Source organism: Larus michahellis, chromosome Z (genome assembly GCF_964199755.1).
Source record: "Larus michahellis chromosome Z, bLarMic1.1, whole genome shotgun sequence".
Classification (NCBI taxonomy): domain Eukaryota; kingdom Metazoa; phylum Chordata; class Aves; order Charadriiformes; family Laridae; genus Larus; species Larus michahellis.
In genome coordinates this window covers 54,481,717-54,495,979 of record NC_133930.1, presented here as the reverse complement: position 1 = coordinate 54,495,979, position 14,263 = coordinate 54,481,717, and the positions used below count along the sequence as shown (strand labels likewise).

Genomic DNA, 14,263 nt, shown 5'->3' with positions numbered 1-14,263 from the left:
TCTAGTATAAAATGCTTACACATTGACCTTACTACCAGCTGCTTGCCCCTTCTAGCTTTGTTTGAGTCAGTTTGTTCCCCTGGCCAGCACTGTGAAATATCCATAGGAAAACAGCCAGGAAGCTCTTCTTTCCAGCGTTTACAGACTTTTAAAATCAATCAGTGGCAAGTTTTCCCTCTGAGCAGTGCTGCCAGGGGGCTGGCTCTTAGCCGTGACAGATGACAAAATCCTCTCCTGGGCAAGTGCTTCAGGTGTTTAGCTAGCAGATGGTCCTGTCCTCACCTTGCGACATTTCAGTTGCCCACCCACAGGCAACACATGGCTGCATCTTATGTGGCTGTGTCTGATGCCATGCTGCTTTTTCTGGCTGATGCTGGTGGAGGTCAGCAGGGCTGAGGTGCTTTGAGTAGATGTATGAACACTGCACCAGTATGGCTTTTGGCCTATGGCCTTCCTAGCATTGCAATCTGGAACTGCTACATCCGTATCTCACTACTTGTTATTTCCTTGTGCTGACTGTTTCCGAGCTTCCCTGAATCTCTTTGCTGCTGGCCCACAAATGCATTCAGCATGTCCCACAGCCTGGCCTGCCACTAAAAAACACAACTAGGGAGGACATTCGGGCAGACAGTCCTCTGATGGGCTCCTTCCCTCTGCTTGTCCTGGTTCCGGCGGGGATAGGGTTAATTTTCCCTGGTATTCCATGCCATGTGAGCCATGCCCACCCTGAGCTGCCGAGGGAGGCGGCGGGAAGTCGCCACGGAGCGGGCTGGGGCGTCCCAGGTCCGGTCGGTGAGCCATGGGCTCCCCGCAGTTCCGTAATCGTGTTTGTATATGCCTCTATCCGTGTTATTGTTGTTGTTTGCTTGTTCCCTTTGCTGTTCTGTTAAATTGCCTTTGTCTCAACCCAAAAGTCTTGCCCTTTTTCTTCCGATTCTTCCTGTATCGGGAAGGCCCGAGCGAGCAGCACGTGGCTCTTTGTTGCCGTCTGAGGCCAAACCAGGACACTGCTCCATGTGCTCTGCCTGTGGATGACAACGTTGCAAATTGCAAATGTTTTTAAAAAAACAGCAACCCTCTGCCTTACTACTGCCTCAACACTGCCTTGGTTTCTGAGCGCTGGTTAGCAAGGGCCTCGGCACTACTTGGCAGGACCATGTGTATCATCCACTCACCAACAGACAAATAGGGCAAACTCCTCTGGGCCGTTTAGAGGGGGGAAGTGGAAAGACTTTCTCCCTTGGGAAGAGAATGTAACAAGATGGTTGAGCTGTTATGTTGCTCCTATACTTTTAAAACTAATTAATAGATGCCATCACTCTCAAGGAAAGGAGTTTTCTCGCTGCTAGTGCTACGCTTGTCGCTGGGACATATAATAAGGGGTGTTGCTGATGTGGTTTTGATGAGGTGAGAACAGACATACCACTCTGTGCGCCCTGCAATGAACATGGGTACTTTTCCTGTGGCTGGGCATGGTGTGCGACCCAACTTAGTGTCTGGGATGGCACCAGCTCTGGTTGAAACTTTTCGTGGTATTTCAGTTAGAAGGTCCCCAACATGAGTTGGGACAAGCAAAAATGTCACTTTTGTGGGGGTTCTTCCATGTCTGCTCAGAGATGGGCCCCTACTGCAGGTTTTTCCAAGGTGAGATGCTTATTATGTCCCCCACTCCCACTATCTCTATTCAGCCAACAACTTTCACAAAACTGACAGGAGTACACAAGGTTCCCAGTCTTCAATGTGCCAAATACATCTGAAAATGGCAAAAGAAGGATCCAGAAGTTACTGGGTGGGGGGAAGGAAGGGAAATAGTAGACTCAGAAGGACACAGAACGTGACTTTGTAAATCTTGCTTTCTTAGGATACCAGGCTGATGAGGTAAACTGTCCAAACCCCATGTTTGAGGTCCAGAGGCAAGATAGAGAGATGTGTAGTACTGTAAGTGACAAAGACAGGGAGCTGGTGCATGGAGGTCTTCTAACTGGAGATGAGGAGCTGTACAATTTTGAATGATTTGACAAAAAGTCAAGGATTTTGCTAAAGTCAGCTTACTGGCTGTGGGGTAGTAGCTGTCACGCCTAAGACACCAACGGGCACTTGCAGCCCAGAAAGCCAACCACATTCTGGGCTGCATCAAAAGAAGTGTAGCCAGCAGGGAGAGGGAGGTGATTCTGCCCCTCTACTCTACTCTGGTGAGACCCCACCTGGAGTACTGCATCCAGCTCTGGAGTCCTCAGTACAAGAAGAACATGGACCTGTTGGAACAGGTCCAGTAGAGGAACACGAAGATGATGAGAGAGCTGGAGCACCTGTGCTATGAAGACACGCTGAGAGAGTTGGGGTTGTTCAGCCTGGAGAAGAGAAGGCTCCAGAGAGACCTTATAGTGGCCTTCCAGTACCTAAAGGGGGCCTTCAGGGAGAATGGGGAGGGACTCTTTGTCAGAGAGTGTAATGACAGGACGAGGGGTAACGGTTTCAAACTGAAAGAAGGTAGATTTACATTGGATATTAGAAAGAAATTCTTTACTGTGAGAGTGGTGAGGCACTGGAACATGTTGCGAAGTAAAGTTATGGATGCCCCATCCCTGGAAGTGTTCAAGGCCAGGCTGAATGGGGCTTTGAGGAACCTCGTCCAGTGGGAGGTGTCCCTGCCCATGGCACGTGGGTTGAAACTAGATGATCTTTAAGGTCCCTTCCAACCCAAATCATTCCATGATTCTATAATGCAGTACACCTTCAGCCACAATATTTTGATTGTTTGTATGGTCATAGACTGCAACAGTGAATGCTGGCAGTCAGATGTCTTTCCTGTAGAAATGAAACTTTCAGGCTCAGAATGCAGCTCTCCTCTTCAAATTCCCTTTCTTTCCCCTCCCCTCTTTTCTGCTTAAAGAGCCAGCATAGCCAATGTAATTTAGTAGCATCTCTAAACACATCGTACAGCAGGGAATTTTTTAATAATCAGGAATTCTTCAAGAAAGTATATCCCAGGAATGATATTTAATTGACAGGCTGACAAAACAATCCATGCTTGTTCATACATCTGTCGGTCAGTCACTACATAATTATGCAACATCCAGGGCAATTACAGAAAATATGGTTTTCTTCTAGAAAAACATGACATTACATATTTCAGCTACTGGATTAAGACAGTTATATTCTTGTCATTCCACCTTTATCTCCAACATATAAATTTATTCAGTCCTATTCTCTTTATTATGGAGCATCAAAAAGAGTAAAAGGCCAGTCAGAAACAGAGTGTCATACTTTCCATGGATTGGTGATGCTCAAAGCAGAGACTGACACATGGCAGACATTGAAAACACTGTACTGACACTGTACAATTAAATTTAGAGCCTCCTATAGGACTTCTATAAGGGCTTTATACTCTTGAAGCCATTGGCTTTAATTGGAATGGTGCCTTTTAGAGAAGGATCCTTCAGCACTAAACCAACAGGAATCTAAACAGAGAAGGGACATGAGGGAAACTGTCCACATAGTATAGAAACCACATCAGGTGCACATTTACAAAGTGTTTCGGCATTAAGCGCACTACCACTGGGAACCTGGCTACACAGCAGCAACCCCAGCCCCAAAGGAAGTGTTCCTACAGCGACAGCTTTGCATACATAGCACTGACCCATGAGGAGTCAGCTCAGAAAATTACTGCAGAGCTGATTGTACCAAGGTGCCTAGCTTTACACTGGATTCATGATTGCCAGTCTTCTCCTGCTGGGATGTGTGTAACCCATGTTGGTCTTGAGTTTTAAAAACACAGAAAAACTCAGATCAACCCAATCCTGTCAAGCCAATTCTGCCTGTGATGAGACAGAAAACCCCTTCCCTGTTAGGCTTATGTCTCAGCATGAGCAAGTAAGAGTTTTCAGAGCAGAACCTGTGGACAGGGATCACTGTTAACCTGACAAGAGAAATGTGCCTTGCAAATCCTACTGGAGCTCACCAAGGTCTTGATATTCAGTATCAGGAAGTAAAGGAGACTTTGGTCACCTGCAAATTAAGTGGCAGATGAACTAGTTTTTAAATGTCGTAGAAGCATGTATGTTTCAAATGTGAGTGCCTTCCATGGTAACCAGAGATAGTTCAGGTCTTTTCTGGTTTTCCATAGTGCATCCAGGTTATTCCTCTTTGGTGACTCTAGGATGCTTCAAATGATGTCAGCAGGGCTACATGCAGTGCAAAATACTTACTCAGTTTGTCTTCGACTATGATTAAGTGTTTAAGACCTGTCTGACTTCAAACATAAACGTAAACATGTGCTTTGTTGATCTGGGACCCTCATTTGTGTACATATATTGCAGAAGATGAGGTCCGCTTATTTTAGATTGTATTGAAAATGTTACAGGGTCAATGGATTGGTTTGATTGTACTTTTATTTTGATTATTGGTTGCCCTGACACAGGACCACTACAAAAAGCATTGGTCCAGTCAGTAGGACTGTGTTACCTCATCTAAGTACTGTACCAAAGACTAGCTGTTGTACAAGGAGAGAAATAGAGAGGAAATGTAAATTAACTCAAAGGTGAGCAAGAGTTCTGACCAAGAGAGAAAAATGAAGCCAGGTAGAGTCCTCTCTGGGCAATGCACTCAGAAGTGCCTGAACTGTCCCAGTAGCCCCCTGTACTGAAACCAAGGGAAAAGCTCAATAACTTCAATCTGCTCCTGTGATCTTGAGTGTGATTGTTATTGCTGATCTCACTGAGGGGAAGGACAGGAAGGCACTCTAAAAATCCCAGGCATTCTGCTCTAGAAATACCACATGCTCATCTCCTATTTTCAGTCCTCTTCTCATTCCATTTTGGGTTGTTTGCTTTCCTAGAGGACCCTTCCCTCTCTTTCTCCTTTTCTCTGTGCCTGGGTGCTGAGGGGACGATGAGCAGAAGGGTTATGTAAAAGGACAGAAATATAGGGGACAGTTCCAAACCGAAAAGGAAACAAGAACAAAAGTGCATAAAAAACTGTGAATCAAGTTATGTATCTGCTATTAGCGGCTGGATAAAGAGCCCTGCTGTCCCAAACACACAAAGGATTATAAATACCCAGAGAAATACTCTGTCTATCACCATAGCTACGTATTTCCAATCATCTTCCACCTGTAAGAGAAAAAAAAAAGAAAAGGATAAAGTACATGTAATGTAATGTGCAACCGTGAGCTGACATTATGCAGTAGAAACGTCCCTTGTGCTTTTGAACATGAGGAAGAACACATTTGCAGTCAAGAATGTTGCTTGTTGTGCTTATAGTTGCTGCAGATTTCAAGTGTCTTTAGAGGGGGCTGATTTTCTAATAGTATTTAGCACTTTTGGCTGAGAACATTCAACACTGCCCTAGTCTTCTGAATTTTTCTAAATATTCAAATCTGTTGGCAAGCTATGGCTGTGACACTGACATTAACAAATAGGACCCCATCACATGGTGGATGCTGAGTGGGGCAGTTTAACAGCAGGCAGAATCATCATAGCTGCACATCACTAGACCCTGTCAAAGGATTTATCCTAACAGCCCACACAAGAAACAGTTCGCTATTCTGGCCTGATGTGCCACAGCGTCACTCTAATCAAGCCATACTGATTTCAGCAAACTGGACAGCTGGACACATGGACTTCAGCAAAGCAAGGGCCCTGACTGAGCAAACCACGGTGTCGTGTGCTAAGCAGGCCAGGGTGGATCTTTTATGTCTGAGAGATACATCTTAGAACCACATTCAATGAAGTTGCTGTCCTTTAAACTGTAGCTACCTACAAGGACCACTGCATCAAAACATTCACTCATAAAAAACTAGTGACTGGTTAAGAGCTATCTGCTGAGGGATCTTCCACTTGTTTTCACAACTTCTTGGTATTTTCCTCCAAGAGGCTGCTGCTGTGCTTTCTGTGAAAAAACAAACAAACAAACAAAAAACCCCAAAAAACCCACCAAAAAAACAAAACCGCAGCAAGAACTCCAGCTTCTTTAAATGTTTCCACAATTTTTAAAGGGATTTTATTTATACAGGACTAGTGCATAATAACACCCATATGGCTTTGTATATCTGGCAGAAGCTGCTGGCAGAATCATTTCCTCAGTGACTGCCCTAGAAAAAATTTCTCAAATTAAAAATCCTGCTTCCCATCCCTAGTATGCTTTGAAAGGTAAGATACAGAGCTGCTGACGCACACTCCAGACTAAGAATACAATTTCATGTGGCGGGAGAGATTTGCAAAATGCAAATCAGCAAAACTGGCAATGGAATAAGCTCTATAATCAAGGCAGCATGTTATTCAGACTGCTTCATACAAAGCCTCTTCTTTTTTGGAGTGCATTGGAGAAATCAGCTGAATACGGTACATGGATATGTTTTGGGCAGCTGGTGTGTCAGTGACAGCAGGGCTAAAATGTTGGGGTCAAGCAAAACGTGAAGGGCACAGTTACGAAGTAAAGCTCCACTCAATCCCCATCCTCCTCTGTGCTGATAGATTCCTGTATTTTGCTTTGGGCTGGCATGTATTATCCGCTCATCCCATGAATTCAGTCACGGGGCCTTAATTGTAACCCTTTATTCAGAAAGTTATGGACTTCATTTTCAGATGCAACTTCTTCTATAGGACATAAATAAGGGGAAAAAAAAGTAATTTGGGGATTGCACGAATGGGATTGCAGCATGAATGTGTGCTGATTTTGACAAAATATTCTGATAGAAAGAATGGCTCTCAATGTTTCCCTCTAAAAGTATTAGTTTTTCAATAAAAATACAACAGTATTTAATTTTTAAATGAATTTTTCCATCATAGAGCACCTAAAAAACTTCAAAACCTAAAGCAAACATTTCATGACAGGTCAAAGATAAATATTTCATTAGGTTCTAAACACTTTTAGAGAACATCTTGAAGTGTCAGAGAGGCCTGGGTGTGGGGGTATTTCAGATAATCTTTCTTGGAGCTGCTTTTAGTTGCTTGTGTTTACACCTGAGGACATGGCCCCAGAATTCTCTAAATTCCAACATGCATCATTTTCTATGACAGTAATCCCAGCCAGGATGAAATTTTTATTACCTCATACAAGCAAATCCATTAGTTCAAATGCTAAGTCTCATTTTTAACCCCCCCCCCTCTTTTTTTAATCTGTTTTTATTCAGCTGTCTTCCCCCAAAACTCAACTTTTATTTCAATATATGTTTGTCATGCCTGAAAATACTGTATTGCTGAAGACACAATTAGTCAAATCACTGTAAAAAAAAAAGAAACAGAACACACCAGACTGAAACAAAGTACAGACAACAATATTCTGAAAGAAATATCTTTACCAGATTTATCACTGGCCAAGAATGACTCTTCTCCAGGTGAACTTACTGTGCTGCTAGACAAGCCCTGTTCTTTAAAATGCAGTTCCCAAATTTTCTTGTTCCATTACTAACACAGAAAAGCACCCTGATTGGCAAACAGCATCCTTAGTATCGAGATGTCTCTGCTTACCAGGGCTGAGCAGTTGGTGAGCAGTGGAAGAGGGTTGCTTCTGAGGATCTACAGAAGAAGGGTTGTAAGAGACCTTGAAAGGTCTCGACTAGTTTATCCTCTGCCCCATGGCAGGATCAACTCTACCTGAACCACTGCTTATCAAAGTTCATTCCTCAGCCTGACACTTGTCTTCTTTTCCTTTGGAGGGTGAGCCTCATGTCTAATCTAAAACTGTCTTGCTGCTTAAATTATCCACTGGAGATAGAGGAAGAACAGATGAGATCACTTTTCTTGTTCCATCCCCAATGGATGATTTATCTCCTCCCTTTGAGACCCATTCACAGGTCTCAAAATTTTCTTCTCTAGACACAACTCCAGTTCCTCTGGCCATCCATCCTAGATCATGTTTTCACTTGCTCAAAGTGTGGCCCCATGCCCAGCTGAGGGGTTATCTGCCTTACCTCTTTGGTTTCATTTTGAGACCTCATGTTCTCTGCGATAAATCGAACGCTGCTAATGACGTCCTTCACTTCTGGGGAGTACTCCGTGTGCTCTGCCATCCATTTCAGTGACTGATGGCTCAGTTGTCTTCTTTTGGTGGTAGTGAGTTCAGTTGCCTTATCACAGTGACTGCATCGCTGCTCTTTGTGTAATTTGGTACCTTTGTGCTTGCTGTGCTTTGACTTGCCTGATGTATCAGCTGATCCTGTCTTGGATTTTCTGGAGGCATTTTTTTTCTGCAGTTCTAGCGGTCTCTGCATCAATAGGACTTTGGGGAGCAGGCTAAGAAAGACGGTTTTTACCCATTTGGGCATTGTGTGTGTGGCTGGAGTCCTGTAATGTATATTCAGGACAAACACTGTGATGACAATTGACAGAGTCACAAATATCATAGTGAAGAGTAAATATTCACCTACGAGGGGAATTACTAAAGAGGTGGATGGGATTGTTTCTGTGATCACCAGTAAAAATACAGTCAAAGAAAGGAGCACAGAAATGCAAAGAGTCACTTTCTCACCACAGTCAGATGGCAGGTAAAAGACTAACACAGTCAGGAATGAAATGAAGAGGCAGGGAATTATCAGATTTATGGTGTAAAACATTGGCAACCTTCGAATGTAAAAGGAATATGTTATGTCTGTGTAGATTTCTTCACAGCAGTTATATTTGATGTCATGTTTGTAGCCAGAAGCATCAACTATTTCCCATTCACTGTTTTCCCAAAAGTCATTCATATCTACTTTGGATCCAATGATCAGAAGATCAATTTTGGCTTTGTCATAGGTCCATGAGCCAAATTTCAGTGAACAGTTCTGATGATCAAATGGGAAAAAGGTAATATCCATAGGACAGGAGCTTTTAAAAATAGCTGGTGGTGTCCAGGTGATCATTCCATCATAGCGAAGGAGGGCTTTGGTCTTGCCTTCAACTTGAAAGTCTCCCACAGCACTAAAAACACAAATGAGGCAAAGAAAATTACCATGAAAGAAAAACGTCTTTCATGGACACTGCAAGATGATACTTTTGAGAGAAAGGGTAAAATGGAAAAGTATTACTCATACTTATTATACAAGACAATATCTGGTTTCCAAATTTTATCTGCTGGTACCCGAACAAATTCAATGCCATTGTATTCTCTGGGATCCCATCGCAATTTGTAGTCATTCCAAATCTGAAAGAAGAATGGATAAGGATTTTAAAACCTTGAACTATCAGTAAATATCTGCTTCTCGGATATTCCTGTAAAATGGCAGGCTATGATAAAGACTGAAAGTGCAGCACACGTAGAAGGGGACAATGGACTGAAAGACAACAAGGCCATGACCTGGAGTAACACTGGACACATATGAATATTGTTCCTGTTGATTTGCTATTCCCTCCTCTGTGAGGGGATGGGATGCCAACTCTTATTCATTGCTGACATGCTGAGATGTCTGTCTTACTACATCAGTATAGCCCCCTACCTGTGCAAGGTTACCTCCCCACTGCAGAGAGGAAATAAAGGCCTTGCTGCTGCTGTCATGAGAGAGCACCTCACAGGATAAAGGAGGCCAGCATCAAAGGAGACCAGGATCCAAATCACTCAGTCTGCAAGGAACACAGCAGCGGGCACAGTAAGTTCTGTGGCTGGGTGCTAGATTGAGGAGGACAGGGGGTTCCCAGAGCCAGGGAAACCCGAAAAAAAGCAGAGTGCCCCACCAGGAGCTGGAATCTCTCTCGAGCAAGGCTGACTTGGTGGAGTGGGTGTTCCTGGAAGCAACCGTGGGAGATTTAAACACTTCTAGGGAGCTCGAACACCCAGGAGTGCTGGCGAGTCAGTCAGGACATGGCGTGGCAGTTTGCGCAGAAGGGCTCTGCACCCTGATTGTGGGCCCACAGCCCAGGGAAGTGCTCAAGGTCCCTGCCAAAATGCTTGTCACTTGTCTTAGAGTTAAACCTATGGAGTCTCCTCAGTGCTCCTATGGAAAAAGCCCCTCAGATGTGTGATGCATCCACCCAGATGGAACTGGTAAGGAGGGAGACTTCAGTGCAGGTGGTAGGTTGCAGTGAGAGCCCAGACCCTTCTCCTTCTCCTGGCAGAAAGGTACGTACTTGCACAGGGTGTGCACAGGTTGATGATCTGTTACATCAGGTGGCTGAGTTGTAAGAAATGATTAAAAGGTTGCCCAGTATCAGAGGAGCAGAGGCAGAGATAGATAGGCGGTTTCATTACCATGTTCCTGTAGTGTACAATGAGTACATCCCATGTACTGAGAATGAGGCACCTTGGACCCTGGTGACCACAAAACCAGGAGGGATGGGATCAACCTGTCTAGAAGGGGCAAGGGAATCTTTGGCAGCAGGCTGGCCAACTTGGTGAAGCAGGCTTCAAACTGGAGGACTTGGGGGGTGGGGTGCAGGGTGGCAATGCTCACGCCAACTTAGCCAACTGGGGAATAAGCCAGGCCAACCAGAGCAGTGACAGATGTTTCTTAGCTGACTCCCAAGATGACATCCAGAAGGCCAACCAGAGCAGTGACAAATGTTTCTTAGCTGACTCCCAAGATGAGATCCAGAAGGCCAACCACCTCAAGGGTGTGAATGGCTCCTGTGGATCTTCTTGCTCCCCTCCAGGGAAATCTGTGTGTTCAACTACCTCTCTGAAATGCCTGTACACCAACGCACACACCAAGGGGAATAAACAGGAAGAACGAGAGATCTGTGTGCCGTCGCAGGGCCATGATCTCATTGCAATTACAGAGACATGGTGGGATAGTTCACATGACTGGAATGCTGTCATGGATGGCTATATACTTTTTAGGAAAGACAGGCCAGCGAGGTGAGGTGGTGGAGTTGCTCTCTATGTGAGAGAGCAACTGGAACATATTGAGCTCTGCCTAAGGGTGGATGAAGAACGTGCTGAGAGCTTATGCGTTGGAATTAAAGGGCAGGGTAATATGGGAGACACTGTTGTGGGTGTTTAGTACAGACCACCAGATCAGGAAATCAATGAGGCCTTGTGCTGACAAACAAAGAAGGACTAGTTGGGGATGTGAAGGGGGATAGCCTTAGCTGCAGCCACCATGAGATGGTGGAGCTCAGGATGCTGTGTGGAAGAAAGCAGGGCAAAAAGTAGAATTACAATCCCAGACTTCAGGAGAGCTGACTTTTGACTCTTCAAAGACATGCTTGGAGGAATCCCATGGGTTAAGGCCCTAGAAGGTAGGGGGGCACAAGAGAGCTGGTTAATATTTAACGACCGCTTCCTCCAAGCTCGAGATTGGTGCATCCCTACGAGCAAGAAATCAGGCAAAGGAGGCAGGAGACCTGCACGGATGAACAAGGAGCTTCTCAAAAAACTCAGATGGAAGAAGGAAGTTTACAGAATGTGGAAAAAGGGACTGGCTGCTTGGGGGAAGTATAGGAGCATCGTCAGAGTATGCAGGGATGCAACGAGGAAGGCTAGGGTTTGCTTGGACTTATCAAATGAGGTCAAGGACAATAAGAAGGGCTTCTTCAAGTACATCAGTAGCAAAAGGAAAATGTAGGCCTGCTGCTGAATGAGGTAGGTGCCCTGGTGATGGAGGATGCAGAGAAGGCAGTTACTGAATGCCTTCTGTGCTTCAGTCTTTACTGCTAAGGCCAGCACTCAGGAACTCCAGACCCTGGAGGTAAGAGAGACAGCCTGGAGTAATGAACACCCTCCCTCGATCTAGGAGGATCCGGGTCAGGGATCATTTAGGCAAACTTGACACCCACAAATCCATGGGCCCTCATGGGATGTACCCTCGAGTGCTGAGGGAGCTGGCAGATGTTATTGTGAAGCTGCTCTGCAACATTTTTGAAAGGTCATGGAGAACAGGAGAGGTGCCTGAGGACTGAGGAAAAGCTAACGTCACTCCAGTTTTCAAAAAGGGCAAGAAGGAGGACCCAGGAAACTACAGGCCAGTCAGCCTTACCTGCATCCCTGGAAAGGTGATGGAACAGATCATGCTGGATGTCATCTCTAAGCTTGTGGAGGAAAAGAAGGTTATCGGGAGTGGTCAGCATGGATTCACTAAGGGGAAATAATGCTTGACCAGTCTGGTAGCCTTCTATGATGGAATGACTGGCTGGGCAGATGAGGGGAGAGCAGTGGACATTGTCTACCTTGACTTCAGCAAGGCTTTTGACACAGTCTCCCATAACATCCTCATAGACAAGTTTAGGAAGGGTGAGTTAGATGAGTGGAGAGTGAGGTGTATTGCGAACTGGCTGAATGGCAGAGCTCAGAGCATTGTGATCAGCGGCACAGAGTCTAGTTGTAGGAATGTAACGAACAGTGGTAGCCAGCAGTCAGTACTGGGCCCAGTCTTATTCACCACGTTCATCAACGACCTGGATGGGGGGACAGAGTGTAACCTCACCAAGTTTGTTGGTGATACAAAACTGGGAGGAGTGGTTGACACACCAGACGGCTGTGCCAGCATACAGAGAGACCTGGACAGGCTGGAGAGTTGGACGGAGAGGAACCTTATGAAATTCAACGTGGGCAAGTGTAGAGTCCTGCACCTAGGGAGGAATAACCCCATAGACAGGTACAGGTTAGGGGCTGACTGCTGGAAAGCAGCTCTGCAGAGACTTGGAAGTCCTGGTGGACTCCTCCCGCTCTACTCTGCCCTGGTCAGGCCACATGCAGAGTACTGTGTCCAGTGCTGGGTCTCCCTGTTCAAGAAGGACAGGGAACTACTGGACAGAGTCCAGTGGAGGGCTACAAAGATGATCAAGGGAATGGAGCACCTCTGTTATGAGGAAAGGCTGAGAGACCTGGGTCTGTTTAACCTGGAGAAGAGAAGACTGAGAGGGATCTCATCAATGCTTATAAATATCTAAAGGGTGAGTGTCAAGCAGATGGGGCCAGACTCTTCAGTGGTGCCCAGTGGGCACAAGCTGAAACACAGGAAATTCCATCTGAACGTGAGGAAAAACTTCTTTACTTTGAGGGTGGCAGAGCACTGAAACAGGCTGCCCAGAGAGGTGGTGGAGTCTCCTTCTCTGGAGATATTCAAAACCCACCTGGACGCGTTCCTGTCCAGCCTGCTCTGGGTGAAGCTGCTTTGGCAGGGGGGTTGGACTAGATGATCTCCGAACATCCTTTCCAACCTCTACAATTCTGTGATTCTATGATTCTAATGAGGAAGGAGGTACATATATACACTAAGAGGCAGTTGCTGCCAGGGGACTTTATTGATTCCACAGGGGTAGCAAATTACCACATCAGGAGCAGCAAATTACCACATCAGGAGCAGCAAGGGATGCCCAACAGCTCTCTTGTATTGCTGTCTAGTGCCCTATCATGGGACCATGCTCCATGCTCTCGCAGCCTATCCCAAAGATCTTGATCATAAATACAGTGTCTTTTACAGAAATCAATGTCTGAAAGAAACCGGTTTTGTGGAAGTTGGCTTATTTTTCTCAGCACTTTATGTCCTGTAAAAGTCTTTGTCTATGTATAATTGCTAAAACCATCAGGAAAAATGGAGGCATGTTCCTCTTGCTAATAAATATTTTGGTTGGAATCTTCAATATGGAGATGACCTAGGACTGCAGAGGTGCACATTTAATCACTCTTTAACGGGTACATCCAGCTAGAATTATCAGATAGACTAATGATCTTGAAATTGGAGAAGAACATACCACACAGGAAAGATGGGAGATGTAACTTTATGGAAATAAGAATAAAAGATGGGAGATGTAACTTCATGGAAATAAGAATAAAGAAATTACTTTTTCAAATTTGGCTATGGTTAATGGAGCTTCTCCTTATTCATATGTTTAAAATCCTTGTCACAAAACAAGCACTTATTCTATAGATGTAGCTTAAAAGGTAACACACTCTTTATCATACCAATGAAAAATGCATGAGAAATGCAAGGCAGTCACTTACATGTCTTAGCCACAAATTTGTTTCCATAATCTGATTTACTTCATCCTAGAAAGAAACACAGACGTGCATATCTTCACTCCATAAATCAGTTACAGTAACCTGAGATGGCAACAAACTTACTCTGCTAAAAATGGAAACTAGAATTCCACATTAGCTGACACCAGATTTTTTCTGTCTGTTTTCAGGGGGCTTACATATTGTGCATGGTCACGTGCATTTTTCTACCGAAAAATTTTTAAAGATCTACTGAAAAATTATGCCCCACCAATATGAGACATACAAAGAGCTGTACTGTTCTGCCAGAAGCCTGAGCACCTGGAGAACACAAAACTTAAAATTGCTCTAACCAGTACCAGAGAAATAACGTTCTGATGGTGGCTATGTGTTTTGTTGGATTCAGTGTTTA

At 44.8% G+C, this 14,263-nt stretch overlaps 1 protein-coding gene across 2 annotated transcripts in view; it reads right to left on the bottom strand.

Annotated features, from left to right (window-relative positions):
- Positions 1 to 2,962: 2,962 nt before the first annotated feature.
- CHRNA6 (cholinergic receptor nicotinic alpha 6 subunit) overlaps positions 2,963 to 14,263 on the bottom strand; it is a 34,446-nt gene continuing 23,145 nt past the window's right edge. For both annotated transcript variants that reach the window (XM_074569335.1, XM_074569334.1), the window contains exons 3-6: positions 13,858 to 13,902; positions 9,014 to 9,123; positions 7,913 to 8,900; positions 2,963 to 5,111 (exon numbers count right to left, since the gene is read on the bottom strand). In XM_074569335.1, the coding sequence (XP_074425436.1) occupies positions 4,989 to 5,111; positions 7,913 to 8,900; positions 9,014 to 9,123; positions 13,858 to 13,884 (1,248 nt within the window). In that variant the 5' untranslated portion in view covers positions 13,885 to 13,902 and the 3' untranslated portion in view covers positions 2,963 to 4,988. The remainder of the gene's footprint in view (positions 5,112 to 7,912; positions 8,901 to 9,013; positions 9,124 to 13,857; positions 13,903 to 14,263) is intronic.